The sequence below is a fragment of the Anomaloglossus baeobatrachus genome, chromosome 1 (genome assembly GCF_048569485.1).
Source record: "Anomaloglossus baeobatrachus isolate aAnoBae1 chromosome 1, aAnoBae1.hap1, whole genome shotgun sequence".
NCBI lineage: Eukaryota > Metazoa > Chordata > Amphibia > Anura > Aromobatidae > Anomaloglossus > Anomaloglossus baeobatrachus.
Window position 1 is genome coordinate 783,629,101 of NC_134353.1, and position 15,439 is coordinate 783,644,539.

The following is a 15,439-nucleotide window of genomic DNA, read 5'->3' on the forward strand; positions in this document are numbered from 1 at the left end:
ACAAGTGACCCCATTTTGGAAACTAGACCCCTCAGGGAATTTATCTAGATGTTTGGTGAGCCCCTTGAGCCCCCAGGGGCTCCACAGAAGTTGATAATGTTGAGCCATGAATACATTTTTTTTTTTACCCCAAAAATGTTACTTGAACCAGGTAGCTTTTTTTTCACAAGGGTATCAGGAAAAAAAAATGCACCATAAAACGTATTGTGCAATTTCTCCTGAGTACGCAGATACCTCACATGTGGTAGAAAGTAATTGTTTGGGCGCATGGCGGGGCTCAGAAGGGAAGGAGCGCCATTTGACAGCAAAATTGGAATCAGTTGCTGGAGTTGGAATCATTAGTGGACGCCATGTCACGTTTGGAGACCCCCATGGTGCCTAAACAGTAGAGCTCCCCCACAAGGGACCCCATTTTGGAACTAGACCCCTCAAGGAATTTATCTAGATGTTTGGTGAGCCCCTTGTACCCCCAGGGGCTTCACAGAAGTTGATAACCGAGCCGTGAAAATTATTATTTTTTTTTAACCACAAAATTTTTGCTTCAACCAGGTAGCTTTTTTTTTTTTTTTTTGTTTACAAGGGTATCAGGAAAAAATGCACCATAACATGTATTGTGCAATTTCTCCTGAGTACACAGATACCCCATATGTGATGGAAATTAATTCTTTGGGCGAACGGCGGGGCTCAGAAGAGGAGTGCCATTTGACTTTTCAAACGCAGACGTCGTGCAGTGATGTGCAACACTGTTCAGCCGCTTCCTACAACCTCTATGTCCTTAACCCCTTCAGCCCCCGGGCACTTTCCGTTTTTGTTTTTTGCTCCCCTTCTTCCGAGAGGCGTAACTTTTTTATTTTTCCATCAATCTTGCCATATGAGGGCTTGTTTTTTGCGGGACGAGTTGTACTTTTAAATGAAACCATACGTTTTACCATATAGTGTACTGGAAAACGGCAAAAAAATTCCAAGTGCGGAAAAATTGCAAAAAAAGTGGGATTGTACAATAGTTTTTGGGATATTTTATTCACCGTGTTCACTATATGGTAAAACTGATGTGTGGGTATGATGCCTCAGGTCGGTGCGAGTTTGTAGACACCAAACATGTATAGGTTTACTTGTATCTAAGGGGTTAAAAAAAATTCACAAGCTTGTCCAAAAAACGTGGCGCACATTTTGCGCCATTTTCCAAAACCCGTAGCGTTCTCATTTTTCAGGATCTGAGGCTCAGTGATGGCTTATTTTTTGCGTCTCGACCTGACGTTCTTAACGGTACCATTTTTGCGCAGATGCTACGTTTTGATCGCCTGTTATTGCATTTTGCGCAAAATTTGCGGCGACCAAAAAACATAATTTTGGCGTTTGGAATTTTTTTGCCGCTACGCCGTTTACTGATCAGATTCATTGATTTTATATTTTGATAGATCGGGCATTTCTGAACGTGGCGATACCAAATATGTGTGTATTTTTTATTTTTTTAACCCTTTAACCCCTTCAGCCCCCAGCCTGTTTTCACCTTAAAGACCCGGCCATTTTTTTGCAATTCTGACCAGTGTCACTTTGACAGGTTATAACTCTGGAACGCTTCAACGGATCCTGGCGATTCTGAGATTGTTTTTTCGTGACATATTGTACTTCATGTCAATGGTAAATTTAGGCCGATATTTTTTGCGTTTATGTGTGAAAAGTTTGGAAATTTGGCGAACATTTTGAAAATTTCGCAATTTTCAAAATTTGAAATTTTATGCCCATAAATCTGTGAGATATGTCACACAAAATAGTTACTATGTAACATTTCCCACTTGTCTACTTTACACCAGCGCAATTTTCTAAACAAAATTTTTTTCCGTTAGGAAGTTAGAAGGGGTCAAAGTTCATCAGCAATTTTTCATTTTTCCAACAAAATTTACAAAAAAAATATTTTAGGTACCACATCACATTTGGAGTGACTTTGAGAGGCCTAGGTGACAGAAAATACCCAAAAGTGACCCCATTCTAAAATCTGCACTCCTCACACTGCTCAAAACCACATCTAAGAAGTTTATTAACCCTTTAGGAGCTTTATAGCAACCAAAGCAATGTGGAAGGAAAAAATGAAAATTTTACTTTTTTTACACAAAAATGTTACTTTAGCCATAAAATTTAGCATTTTCACAAGGGTATCAGGAAAAATGCACCATAAAATTAATTGTGCAATTTCTCCTGAGTACACCGATATCTCATATGTGGGGGAAATCAATTGTTTTGGCGCACGGCAAGGCTCGGAAGAGAAGGAGCATCATTTGAATTTTTGAAAGCAAAATTGTCTGGAATAATTAGCAGATGTGATGTTGCGTTTGGAGACCCCCTGAGGTTCCTAAACAATGGAGCTCCCCCACAAGTGACCCCATTTTGGAAAATAGACCCCTCATGGAATTTATCTAGATGTTTATTGAGCACTTTGAACCTCTGGGGGCTTCACAAAAGTTAATAACTTTGAGCAATGAAAATAAAAAAAAAAAAAATTACCACGAAATTGTTACTTCAACCAGGTAGCTTTTTTTTTCACAAGGGTATCAGGAAAAATTGCAACATAAAATGTATTGTGCATTTTCTCCTGAGTACACAGATACCTCATATGTGGTGGAAATCAAATGTTTGGGCGCACAGCAGGGCTCGGAAGGCAAGGTGCGACAATTGACTTTTCAAACGCAAAATTGTCTGGAATCGTTAGTGGATGCCATGTTGTGTTTGGAGACCCCCTGAGGTGCCTAAACAATGGAGCTCCCCCACAAGTGACCCCATTTTGGAAACTAGACCCCTCATTGAATTTATCTAGATGTTTACTGAACACTTTGAACCCCTGGAGGCTTCACAAAAGTTAAGAACGTTCAGCCGTGAAAATATATATATTTTTTTTTTACCATGAAATTGTTATTTCAACCAGGTAGCTTTTTTTTCCACAAGGGTATCAGGAAAAAATGCACCATACAATGTATTGTGCAATTTCTCCTGAGTACACAGGTACCTCATATGTGGTGGAAAGTAATTGTCTGGGCACACAGCGGGGCTCAGAAGAGAAGGAGCGCCATTTCACAGCAAAATTGGTTGGAATTATTAGCGTACGCCATGTTGCGTTTGGAGACCCCCTGAGGTGCCTAAACAATGGAGCTCCCCCACAAGTGACCTCATTTTGGAAACTAAACCCCCATGGCATAAATCTACATGGGTAATGAGCACTTTGAACCCTCACGTGCTTCATACATTGAGGCATAAAAACAAAAAAGTACTTTTTTTTTTCCACAAAATGTTATTTTAGGCTCCATTTTTTAATTTGTACAGGGGTAACAGGATAAAGTGGACTGCAAAATTTGTTGGGCAATTTGTTCTGAGTACGCTGATACCTCATATGTGGCAGAAAAACACTGTTTGGGCGCACGGCAGAGCTCCAGAGGGAAGGAGCGTCATTTGACTTTTTAAATGGAAAATTAGCTGGAATCGTTAGCCGCACCATGTCGCGTTTGGAGATCCCCCTGATATGCCCAAACAGTGGAGCTCCCCCACATGTGACCCCATGTTGGAAACTAGACCCCCCCCCCCCCCCCAATACAAAGAAATATTAGTTTGGCATAATAAAAAATAGAGACGTCAGTAAAAAAAAAAATATATATGCACCTGCAACTGACACTAAGGCAAGTGCCACACGTGAGAGCAATGCACAAATCTCGCATCGCATCACCCGACACAGCCGCACACTCCTGTCTGGAAGAGAGCGACCGTGCCGGATGATGCGGTGTGAGACTCGAGCATCGCTCTCATGTGTGGCACTGGGCTGACCCTTACAATATTCAGTAAAAAATACTGTAGTTGATGATTACTACAGTATAATTTTACTGGCCCTAAACTAAGTTTATTTGTATTTCTTTCTTAGTTTACAGAAAAAAAAATTAGGACGAACGCACAGATGTACTGCAAAAAGGGGGGGGGACTAGGTGGGATGGAAAAAAGATGGATGGAGGATAGAAGAGGGCGCAACGGATGCAGGAGCGGCGGAGGATGGGTGAGGAGCCAAGGGCGGAGGATTGATGAGGGGGCACGTCGGAGGATGGGAGGGCGTGGCGGATGGAGGAGCGGTTGAGGATGGGTGCGGGCACAACGGATGCAGGAGTGGCGGAGGAAGGGGGGGCGAGGGGAAGGGTGGAAGGGGAGTGGGAGGTGAGATTGGGGATAGCTACCTTACAGAATGCATCTAGGCAGCAGGATTGCAGCAGATCCGGGAGGGGGGGAGGGGGCAGAGGATTAAGGGGATGAGAGAGAGCAGGCAGCAGATAAGGGAGGGGGCAGAGGCTGATGGGGGAGTGAGGTGGCAGATGCAAGGGCGCAGAGGCTGATTGGGGAATGAGGTGGCAGATGCAGGGGCGCAGAGGCTGATGGGGGAGTGAGGTGGCTGATGCAGGGGCGGTGGAGCGGCAGATGCTGGGGCGGTGGAGCGGCAGATGGGGAGAGAGCAGTGACTGATGGGGAGAGGGGAGCGGCAGATGCTGGGCGGTGGAGCAGCAGATGGGGCGAGAGCAGTGACTGATGGGGAGAGGGGAGCGGCAGATGCTGGGCGGTGGAGCAGCAGATGGGGCGAGAGCAGTGACTGATGGGGAGAGGGGAGCGGCAGATGCTGGGGCGGTGGAGCAGCAGATGGGGCGAGAGCAGTGACTGATGGGGAGAGGGGAGCGGCAGATGCTGGGCGGTGGAGCAGCCGATGGGGCGAGAGCAGTGACTGATGGGGAGAGGGGAGCGGCAGATGCTGGGGCGGTGGAGCAGTAGATGGGGCGACAGCAGTGACTGATGGGGAGAGGGGACGGCAGATGTTGGGCGGTGAGCAGCAGATGGGGCGACAGCAGTGACTGATGGGGAGAGGGGACGGCAGATGCTGGGCGGTGGAGCAGCAGATGGGGCGACAGCAGTGACTGATGGGGAGAGGGGACGGCAGATGCTGGGGCAGTGGAGCAGCAGATGGGGCGACAGCAGTGACTGATGGGGAGAGGGGACGGCAGATGCTGGGCGGGGAGCAGCAGATGGGGCGACAGCAGTGACTGATGGGGAGAGGGGACGGCAGATGCTGGGCGGTGGAGCAGCAGATGGGGCGACAGCAGTGACTGATGGGGAGAGGGGACGGCAGATGCTGGGGCGGTGGAGCAGCAGATGGGGCGACAGCAGTGACTGATGGGGAGAGGGGACGGCAGATGCTGGGCGGTGGAGCAGCAGGTGGGGCGACAGCAGTGACTGATGGGGAGAGGGGACGGCAGATGCTGGGGCGGTGGAGCAGCAGATGGGGCGACAGCAGTGACTGATGGGGAGAGGGGACGGCAGATGCTGGGCGGTGAGCAGCAGATGGGGCGACAGCAGTGACTGATGGGGAGAGGGGACGGCAGATGCTGGGCGGTGGAGCAGCAGATGGGGCGACAGCAGTGACTGATGGGGAGAGGGGACGGCAGATGCTGGGGCGGTGGAGCAGCAGATGGGGCGACAGCAGTGACTGATGGGGAGAGGGGACGGCAGATGCTGGGCGGTGGAGCAGCAGGTGGGGCGACAGCAGTGACTGATGGGGAGAGGGGACGGCAGATGCTGGGGCGGTGGAGCAGCAGATGGGGCGACAGCAGTGACTGATGGGGAGAGGGGACGGCAGATGCTGGGCGGTGAGCAGCAGATGGGGCGACAGCAGTGACTGATGGGGAGAGGGGACGGCAGATGCTGGAGCGGTGGAGCGGCTGATGGGGAGAGTGCAGCGGCCGCCGTGACGCTCTCCTCCTGCTGCGCCACCCCCTGCATCTGACGCCGCTTGCTCTTACTGCTGAGTAGCGGCGTCACATGCAGGGGCGCAGTGGGAGAGCAGGGGCGAAGCACATGGAGCAGGGCAGCGGTGGATCGGGGGCTGTGACTCACAGATGGGCGCCCGCAGGGATCGCTCTCCTCAGATTCCACGGAGGGAGAAGCTAAGGAGAGCGATCTCCTACAGCAAGCTCACCCGGTTCCAGAGGCACGGTGCTGCTTGGAGAAATCGGTCACAAGGCCGATCTCTCCAATCAGAGCTGGGGGCGGGTGCAGTAAAGCTCACTGAGCTCCAGCCAATGGCCAGTGCTGCAGCTGCACTGACATAGCTGGATTTCAATGCTTCAGCCATTTTCAATGGCTGAAACATAACACTGGCTGTGATTGGCTGACGAACGCCGTTCAGCCAATCACAGCCTCCGTAGGTCCGGGAAGGAGACACCACCCCTCCTGAGGTCAGGTACAAGTCCTCTCCTTCCCGAATCTACAGTTTTTTAAAACCGATCGCGGTGCCCGGTGCTCTGGTGCCGCGATTCCGCCATGACGGATCTAGCCGTCATGGGTCTTTAAGTACCAGGGCACCATGACGGCTAGATCCGTCAAAGGTCGTGAAGGGGTTAATTTTCAATGGGGTGAAAGGAGGGTGATTTGAACTTTTAGGTTTTTTTATTTTTTTTTAAAACTTTTTTTTTTATTTTACTAGTCCCCCTAGGGGGCTATTGCGATCAGCAATCCGATCGCTCTGCACTATCTGCAGATCTCAGCTACAGAGCTGAGAACTGCAGATTTGCTGCTTCACTTTCAATGCCGGCTGTATTCCGGCATTGAGAGGAAGTGACTCATGTTGGCTACAGGCGTCATCACATGACCCTGTGCTACCATGGCAACCGCCGAAAGTCACGTGATCATGTCACGTGACTTCCGGTGGGGGCGGGGTAAGTCACTGTCATGCAGGGGAACGGTGAGTATACTGTACTTATTCACTGTCCCCCGCGCTGATGATGGTGCACGGAGGGGCAGTGAATTCAGCCGCACATGATAACTCCAGGCTGTAGTTGCCTGGGGTGATCACACGGGCCGGCTCTTTAGTATGCGCGCATACCCCACCCACCTGTTGGCGCCAGCTTCAGGGCTGAGAGATGATGGGCGTGCATATCAAATGAGCGGGCCCCTGTTTCTGCCTCTGATGACTCGCTCCACCACCACCGCACCCGCCTTCACCCGCTCCACCAGCATCGCACCGCAGCCATCGGACTATAAGACGCATCCCACACTTTCCCCCAAAATTTGGGGGGAAAAAGTAAGTCTTATAGTCCGAAAAATACGGTATATTAGAAAAGGTATTGTTTTGAAGAGCTATGATACCCTGTTTCCCCAAAAATAGGACCCACTCCGAAAATGAGCCCTAGTATAATTTTACAGGATTTGTGGAGAATGCTTGAAATATAAGCCCTAATCCAAAAATAAGCTTTAGTTACAGTCAGGGCCGGCGTTAGGGGGGAGTCAAACTGGGCAATTTCTCAGGATCCCAAACTCTCTTAGAGACTCCAGCAGTTGTATTAAGAGGTTCAGAGTGTTTAAAGGACCTTTGATGGCTTCACAGTCATGTGACATGATGTAATCAAGTTTTTTAATTGCAGAAGTCTAAAAGAACTGAACAGATGACAAGGGGGTGAAAAAGTAGTGGAAAACACCCTTTAAACTCTCTTAACAGGCTCTCTTTAAATAAAGAATGAAGCAAAGGAAAAAAAATGCTACAGCCATTTTTTATATCCAAGTAAAGTTAAAAAAAAAAAAAGAGAATAATAAATCCCTACCACATGCATGGAAAAACACTTATACTGTGGCTATGTAAACAGGTTTCAGGACAACATTAAAATATTGAATGACTAACTTTCTGGATTTCAGCTGTGAAACATGGCGGATCAGTTTGCGGATTGTTAGAGCCTTCACTTTCTTCACATCTGCCCGCATCCTCACCACCTGTGGGAGAAAAGGAATTCCAGACAAGAATTATGCATCAGCAGTAACTGGAAAAACACTTTATGCATCGGTATAAACAAGAACCAAATGGACATTGCTACATATAACTGCACTGACAACACTAAGGGTTGAATACAAGTTACAACTATCTGATCAGCGTCATCTGAATAATTTAAGGCTAGTTTCACACTTGCGCTATTTTGACGCAAACGGAATCCGTCACTAATGTAGTACAGTTCATTTATTTACAGTGGAAGCGCGACATCATGTGGACACAAGCGGGTACTGCATGACACACTCACGCGGCATAACGCGCTTCCATTGTAAATAAATGAACTGTACTACATTAGTGACGGATTCCGTCTGCGTCAAAATAGCGCAAGTGTGAAACTAGCCTAATAGGATAATAAAGAAATGTCAGAGGGTTCTATATCTGTATGATTCAGTAATATCTCATACACCATATGATCAGACTATAGGATGAATCCACTGGGGCTCCTGCGCTGAAGAAACATTTGAGTAAAGAAAGAGAAGGTAGATTGTACATTGGGATTTCTGGCTTTTGGCACAACTGGCCATATCTTTCAGGAAGGGCTTGCTCATGCAAATTGCCGCAGAACCTCCTCTCCATCCCCCAGCCAAAAAAAAAAAAACACACACACACACAACAAAAAGCAGTATTTTAAGAGTCCATCAAAGTGAATGGGCTATCTGTAATTTAATACATGTTATTTTTTCCTGGCAGATTTTTTTTTTTTTTTTTTATAAATCTGGAGCATGCCAAATCTTAAACATTTGTCACCAATTCAAAATAATGGAAAAAAACCCCCAACCCAATCAAAAATGCTAATATTTTACATATTTTTCCTGCCAACACGAGTTTTTTCAGCAGATTTTTGTACCACAATCACGAACTGTGCATATCAAATCTAGGCTTGTGCAAGGCACATGGCCAAAAATCCCTGTGCGCCACTGCTACATCTGGTTACACTGCGATAAGGAAGCCCCAAAAAAGCTCAACTGGGTCTGATTTGCGACAGTATCCTAGGCAATGTGACCCATTCACCTGCATTATGCAGGGATGCAGCAGCAGCATGTATCCATCTCTGGCTGCATAGCCTTCATTGAAGTGATAGGTGCTGTCTAGCCACAGGTCACCCCAGCCTTGGGTCCCAGGTCCTTATTATTACACTGAATTGCGGCTTAGATTGGCCACAGAAAGAAAAATTCTTCACTGCTGCAGTGTGGACGATGCCCTGAATCATATGCTTTTTGATACATCTGCGTTGATGATTAAGTCTTCGTATGTATTCCCTGGGAAATAGAAGTAGTCATGTAGCTTTCCTTAGAATAGAGGAAAAGTAGTATAACTTAGAAAACAGTGTTTGGCCGACATCAGACCCCAACTTAGTTCTTTACTAGACTCAAGTTACAATGAATTAGGCCATTGACCTTCAGATACCACTCCACAGTGGCATTGGATAAAATTTCAGATTGTACTAGTGGGATTGCAACACAACCGCAGGAATGTCAACCATGTAAGCAACCCACAACACTTTACTCCATAGGGAAACACTGATGTTGATCACTAGTAGTACCGTACTCGTGGGGAGAACCAGTAAAACAGATTGTTTTGGTTTTTTTTACTTTATCATGGCTAGATATGATCGATCTCCATAACAAATTACACAAATGTCCAGAAATTTTATTAGCAGACCTTTTTAGAAAACAATTACACATGTAAGCAGAAAACAATATAGTAATCAATAAATAAATAAAAAAAAATATATTATATATAATATATTATATATATATATATATATATATATATATATATATATATATACATATACATACATTATATATATATATATATATATATATATATATATATACATATACATACATTATATACATACATTATATATATATATATATATATATATATATATATATATATATATATATATATATATATATATATATACATACATACATACATACATACATACATACATACATACATACATACATACATACATACATACATACATACATACATACATACATACATACATACATACATACATACATACATATATATATATATATATATATTATATATATACACAACATTATAAATAAATAATATAAATATAAATTATATATATATATCCGCCCTTTTGGAAAACAGACCATAGACTTATATGGTACCATAGACTTGTATGGTTGACGGATTGTGCCAAAAGGACCTGCGTTGCTTCCGCTGGGCGGCGCTCCTTTGCTTCCGCCCAGTGGGAGGAACGCAGCATGTAACGTTGTTTTGAGCAGCGGAATCCTCTGGATTTCACTGCGCATGCTTTTTTTTTTTTTTAAATCACAAACTTTATTTTGTCTCGCGGCCGCTGGCAAGTGCCAGCGCTCAGCTGAGCGTCCGCCCGCCGGCATTCCCGGCAAGTGACAGCGCTCAGCTGATCACCTGATCACCCGGCGGTCGGCTGCAGGGAGCGATCAGCTGATCACCCGGCGTCCGGCAACTGGGAGCGATCAGCTGATCACCCGGCGGCCGGCTACTGGGAGCGATCAGCTGATCGTTCACAATAGTCTGCCGCCAGTAAAACTGTAAAACAAAAAAAAAAAAAAAATCAAAACTGATTCTGTTGTTTTGCAGCATCCGTTGTGCCACTATATGCAACACATCTGTCACACAACACAATGCAACGAATACCGTTCAACGCAAGTGTGAAACTAGCCTAAACAGTGTGTCTGACAGGTGTGGCCTAAATGTCAAGGCCCCCGTTAGTTGGTGGAGAGGGCCGCACAGTCCTTACCATACATCAGCGATGTTTAGCTCAGTAACATTATGGTCTCCTTATCTAATGCTATCCTGGGATCAGGAAACAAAACAAAGTGATATGAAAGTTTTAATTTTATTTGGACTTTCACTGGTGGAAAAAGTTTGTGAAGACCTGGTTTAAAGTGGTTGTCTCAAAGTCATTATTGGGCATCATTCCAAATGGTTTGTAAAAGCAAGAAACTTTGCGATTGACGTCATATTAAAAATCCTGTCAAATCTCAAAGAAGAGAGGGCTGTTTTTTTATTTTATACTGTGCAGCTCTGCAGTCAGAGTGGTTAGTTTCCTGGGTAAGGCTAGGTTCACATTTCCGTTGTTTTGCATCAGTCACATGCGTTGCTTGACGCATGTGACTGATGCGTTGTACAACGGATGACAAAGAACAGAATTCATTGTCGGACTCCGTTGTGTGCGGAGGGCGAGGTGGGTGGAGCCGAGGACGTCAGTGCCGCGGTCTGCATGGCTGGGGGCAGGTGTGTGTGTGTGTGTGTGTGTGTGTGTGTGTGTGTGTGTGTATGTATACACATGTGGAGTGCGGGAGGGGACGGAGCCGAGCGGGGAAGTGTTGGGCTCCCTGCACACGTAGCCAGGGTAAATATCAGGTAGAAACTAAGCAAAGCACTTTGCTTGGTTACCCGATATTTACCTTGGTTACCAGTGTACACCGCTTAACGCCGGCTCCTTGCCAGGATTTACCAGGGTAAATATTGGGTAACTAGGCAAAGCGCATTGCTTGGTAATGTAACCCGATGTGTATCCTGGTTACGTGTGCAGGGAGCCAGAGAGCACGCGCAGCGAAATCCTACAGATTGCGTTGCTCAAAAAAACGTTACAAGCTGCGTTGCTTCCGCCCCGCGGTCAGTCATTCCACGACTGATCAGTTGGGCAGAGGATGCAACGCAGCATCATCAGTCACAATCCGCCGCTCATACAAGTCTATGGGAACAACGGAATCCGCCAAACAGATTCCGTTGTTTACCAGAGCAGCGGATTGTGACTGATACAATTTAGTATCCTAGCCTAAGGAGTACATGCTGTAAGCAGGCTCTGGGCTCATCACCCTGCACGTCATTCATGCTGCAGAGGCAAAGCTACCACCTTTTAGCAGCCCGGGAGAAAGGTCACATTGGGCTAAAGTGTTAAACTTTAGGAGCCACTGCTGCGGGCAACCACAAGGTAGACAAGTGGTGCGCTCCGCCAACATGAGAAAACCCCTTAAAAAAAAAAAAAAAAAAAAAAAAAAAAGCCTTTTATACCATTTTGTTTTCAAACGTTACCTTACCAGAACTTTTTGCCAGTAGATACCAAATCAGACAACAAGGTTTTCCCTTTTGGAAAGAACATCATTGCACCATAAACTGGACATGACCAGGTGATCCCCACAAGAATTCAAACACAGAAGGGAAAATAATTCAGAAGAGTTTTCCAAGAGCCAAGGACCACCGATGGAAAGCTACAGAAATACCTGAAATCAGCAGGTACAATTGTTACAAAGAAAAAATAAGTAATGCACTCAACCTCCATAGCTTGTATGCATGCGTACCATGCAAGAGTCCATTGCTGAACAAAAAAATGTGTTCAAGAAAGTTTAAAGTTCTCTAAATAACAATTAGACAAGCCTGTGAAATACTGAGAGAATAGTCTGGTCAGAGGAGACCAAAATTTAACTGTTGCCATAATACAAACCTTGTCTGGAGGCCAAAAGGCACTGCCTCTCTCTCCCAAAACACCATACCAACAGTGAATTTTGGAGGTGGGAACATCAAGGTGTGGAGCTGTTTTTCAGCAAACACTTGTAAACTTCTTATGATTAAAGGAAAGATGGAATGGACAAATATACAGAGACAATCTTGATAAAAATCTGCTGCGATCTACCAGGATGATATAGATTAAACGAGGGTGGACATTTCAGCAAGACAATTATCCAAAACACAGTCACTGAAACACTAACTTGGCTTCAGAGAAAGAAAAAGCTGGTAGAATGGCCCAGCCAATCACCTGAGCTGAATCCGATAGAAAATTAACAAATTAAAGCTCAGAGATCATACAAAGAGCCCACGGAACCTTCAGGATATGAGCAGTGTTTGTGCGGCAGAATGAGCCAAAAATCACACATGAGCAATGCATGTAACTCATTGATTTATAAGGGAGGCATCTTGAAGCTGTAATTCTCAACAAAGCCTTTACACAAAATAATTTTCAGTAAGCCTGTTCAGTACTTTTTCCCGGTGAAATTTCTCATTATTATACATCATTTATGGGACTTCTATGGTTTAATTTCTTAGCCTGTGTCGATTGGATAGGCTGTTACTGACATCTGGTGAAAAAATGTCAATAGCACCTCTAGAAATATATTTACTTAGAAAATTGGAGACTGGTTCAATACTCATCTCACCCACCGTATAAGCATGGTTATTTATCTAGCAATTGACTCAGCAGGTAACTAGATCTGATATTTCCAGCCCATCTTAAAATAAGCAGAGTCGTAATACCCTTTGTGTGTTATTATATATGGAAAAAAAGAGGTTACCACAGTACTGTATAAATATATTGTGTATAACGAGACCAATTCTGTACAAGAAAGCTGAGCCCTGAATAACCTCACCCACACCACTGATTGTCAGCTTTCCATATAACTGTTCATTAACATAAAACTGCTAACCAGTGGTGGGTGCAGGGTTACAAAGAGCAGTTGATGCTGCTCTTATATTACGAGGGGCTGCTGACAAGTCTTTAACTTTGTGATTTTTTTTGTTTTTATGGTAATGAATGTTACATCACATGAAAGCCTTGTGTGTCTAATATATGTTTTCAAAATGTTGTGTTTGTTGCTTATGACAAAAGTGTTCTACACACGCCGGGAAACAAAATGGCGGAGTCTAATGCGATATTCACAGCAACGGAGAGCAGAGGAGTGATAAAATTCTTGTTTCTGCAAGGAAAGTTCGCGAAGGATCTTCATGGCGATATGTCACAGACATTGAGGGATCAATGCCCTTCATATTGCACAGTTAAAACCTGGGTTGCCAAATTTAAAACAGGCCACTTTAGCACCAATGATGAGGACCGTCCTGGATGACAGAGTGGTTGTTGTTCTGGAGATCGCCAATGCTGTGCACAACCTCATATTGTAAAGTCGACGAAATTCAGCTAAAGCAATTACAGTACTGAACTGCTCAGGCCAAAAAAAAATCTAATGCACTACCAGGGTGCAACCAGACCCCCAATAGATGGAAATAACAGGTGCAAGAGGAGCAAATCACTCACACAACTCCAGAATATGGAGAGGGTGATCGCTGAATAGTAAAATTGCACACTAGTGGCTTGCATAGGGCTCTGTTCACACTTACAGGCGCATAGTAACCCAGTCTGCAGCCTATTACATGCCCATACTATTCGGATCAGGCGGGCTGCCCGGTACTAATGTGCACCATATAGGGACGGAGTCTCCAAATTGCAAGTCCAAACATTAAGGGGCCTGGCTGCACCCCGTATAAAATGTTATGTGCAGAAAAATAAATACACAATATCTGAGGTATTAGTCGATATGGCCAAAATAGCGGTCAACATATTCTGGAGTTGTGTGAGTGATTTGCTCCTCTTGCACTTGTGTTATTTCCATCTATTGGGGGTCTGGTTGCACCCTGGTAGTGCATTAGATTTTTTTTGGCCTGAGCAGTTCATTACTGCTTCATTTTGCTGTGAGTATTCTAAATTGTGGAGGATATTTAGTCCTCTTTTTGCTATTTTGCTATTTTTCTATTTATATATAGATTAGTGTAGGGACCTACAAGTATGAGGAACCATGACGTGGTTTGTAGGCTACCGCTATTTTGGTCATAATGTCGACTAATACCTCAGATATTGTGTATTTATTTTTCTGCACATAACATTTTATATGGGGTGAAGCCAGGCCCCTTAATGTTTGGACTTGCATATTGGAGACTCGGCCCCTATATGGTGCACATTAGTACCGGGCAGCCCGCCTGATCGAATAGTATGGGCGTGTAATAGGCTGCTGACTGGGTTACTATGTGCCTGTAAGTGTGAACAGAGCCCTATGCAAGCCACTTGTGTGCAATTTTACTATTCAGCGATCACCCTCTCCATATTCTGGAGTTGTGTGAGCGATTTGCTCCTCTTGCACCTGTTATTTCCATCTATTGGGGGTCTGGTTGCACCCTGGTAGTGCATTAGATTTTTTTTGGCCTGAGCAGTTCATTGCTGCTTCATTTTGCTGAGTATTCTAAATTGTGGAGGATATTTAGTCCTCATTTTGCTATTTTTCTAAAGCAATTACAGACATCATGGGGATTTCCCATGAACGTGTTTGTGTCATTATCCATGACCATTTGAACATGAGGAAGCGATCTGCAAAGTAGGTAACCAAATGTTTGATAACAGATCAGAGAAGCATGCGAGCGAAAACTTCCTGGCCCATTTGTCAGCATTTCCGGACTGATCAGACTTTCCTGGATCGACTGGTCACTATGGATGAGACCTGGATTTATTTGTATGACCCTGAAAACAAGGAGCAGTCAAAAGAGTGGAGGCACAGTGGTTCTCCTCATCCAAATAAGTTCAGGATGCAAAAAAATCAGCCACCAAGGTGATGGCGTCTGTGTTCTGGGATAAGGAGGGCGTGCTGCTAGTGGACTACCTTCAAAAGGGTTCCACCAAAGAAAAGTATTACGTTGAACTTTTGGACCAATTGAAGGCAGCTCTGAAGGCTAAAAAGGTGCAGCAAGCTTTCCAAAGGGATCATGGCAAAACTGGCAGAGCTGGGCTTCCAGCTGGTTGACCAC

General features: G+C 45.0%; 1 protein-coding gene across 1 annotated transcript in view; it reads right to left on the reverse strand.

Moving 5' to 3' along the window:
* SRFBP1 (serum response factor binding protein 1) overlaps positions 1 to 15,439 on the reverse strand; it is a 118,431-nt gene that overhangs the window by 72,876 nt on the left and 30,116 nt on the right. Inside the window, exon 2 of the mRNA XM_075341877.1 lies at positions 7,691 to 7,779. Within this exon, the coding sequence (XP_075197992.1) occupies positions 7,691 to 7,779 (89 nt within the window). The remainder of the gene's footprint in view (positions 1 to 7,690; positions 7,780 to 15,439) is intronic.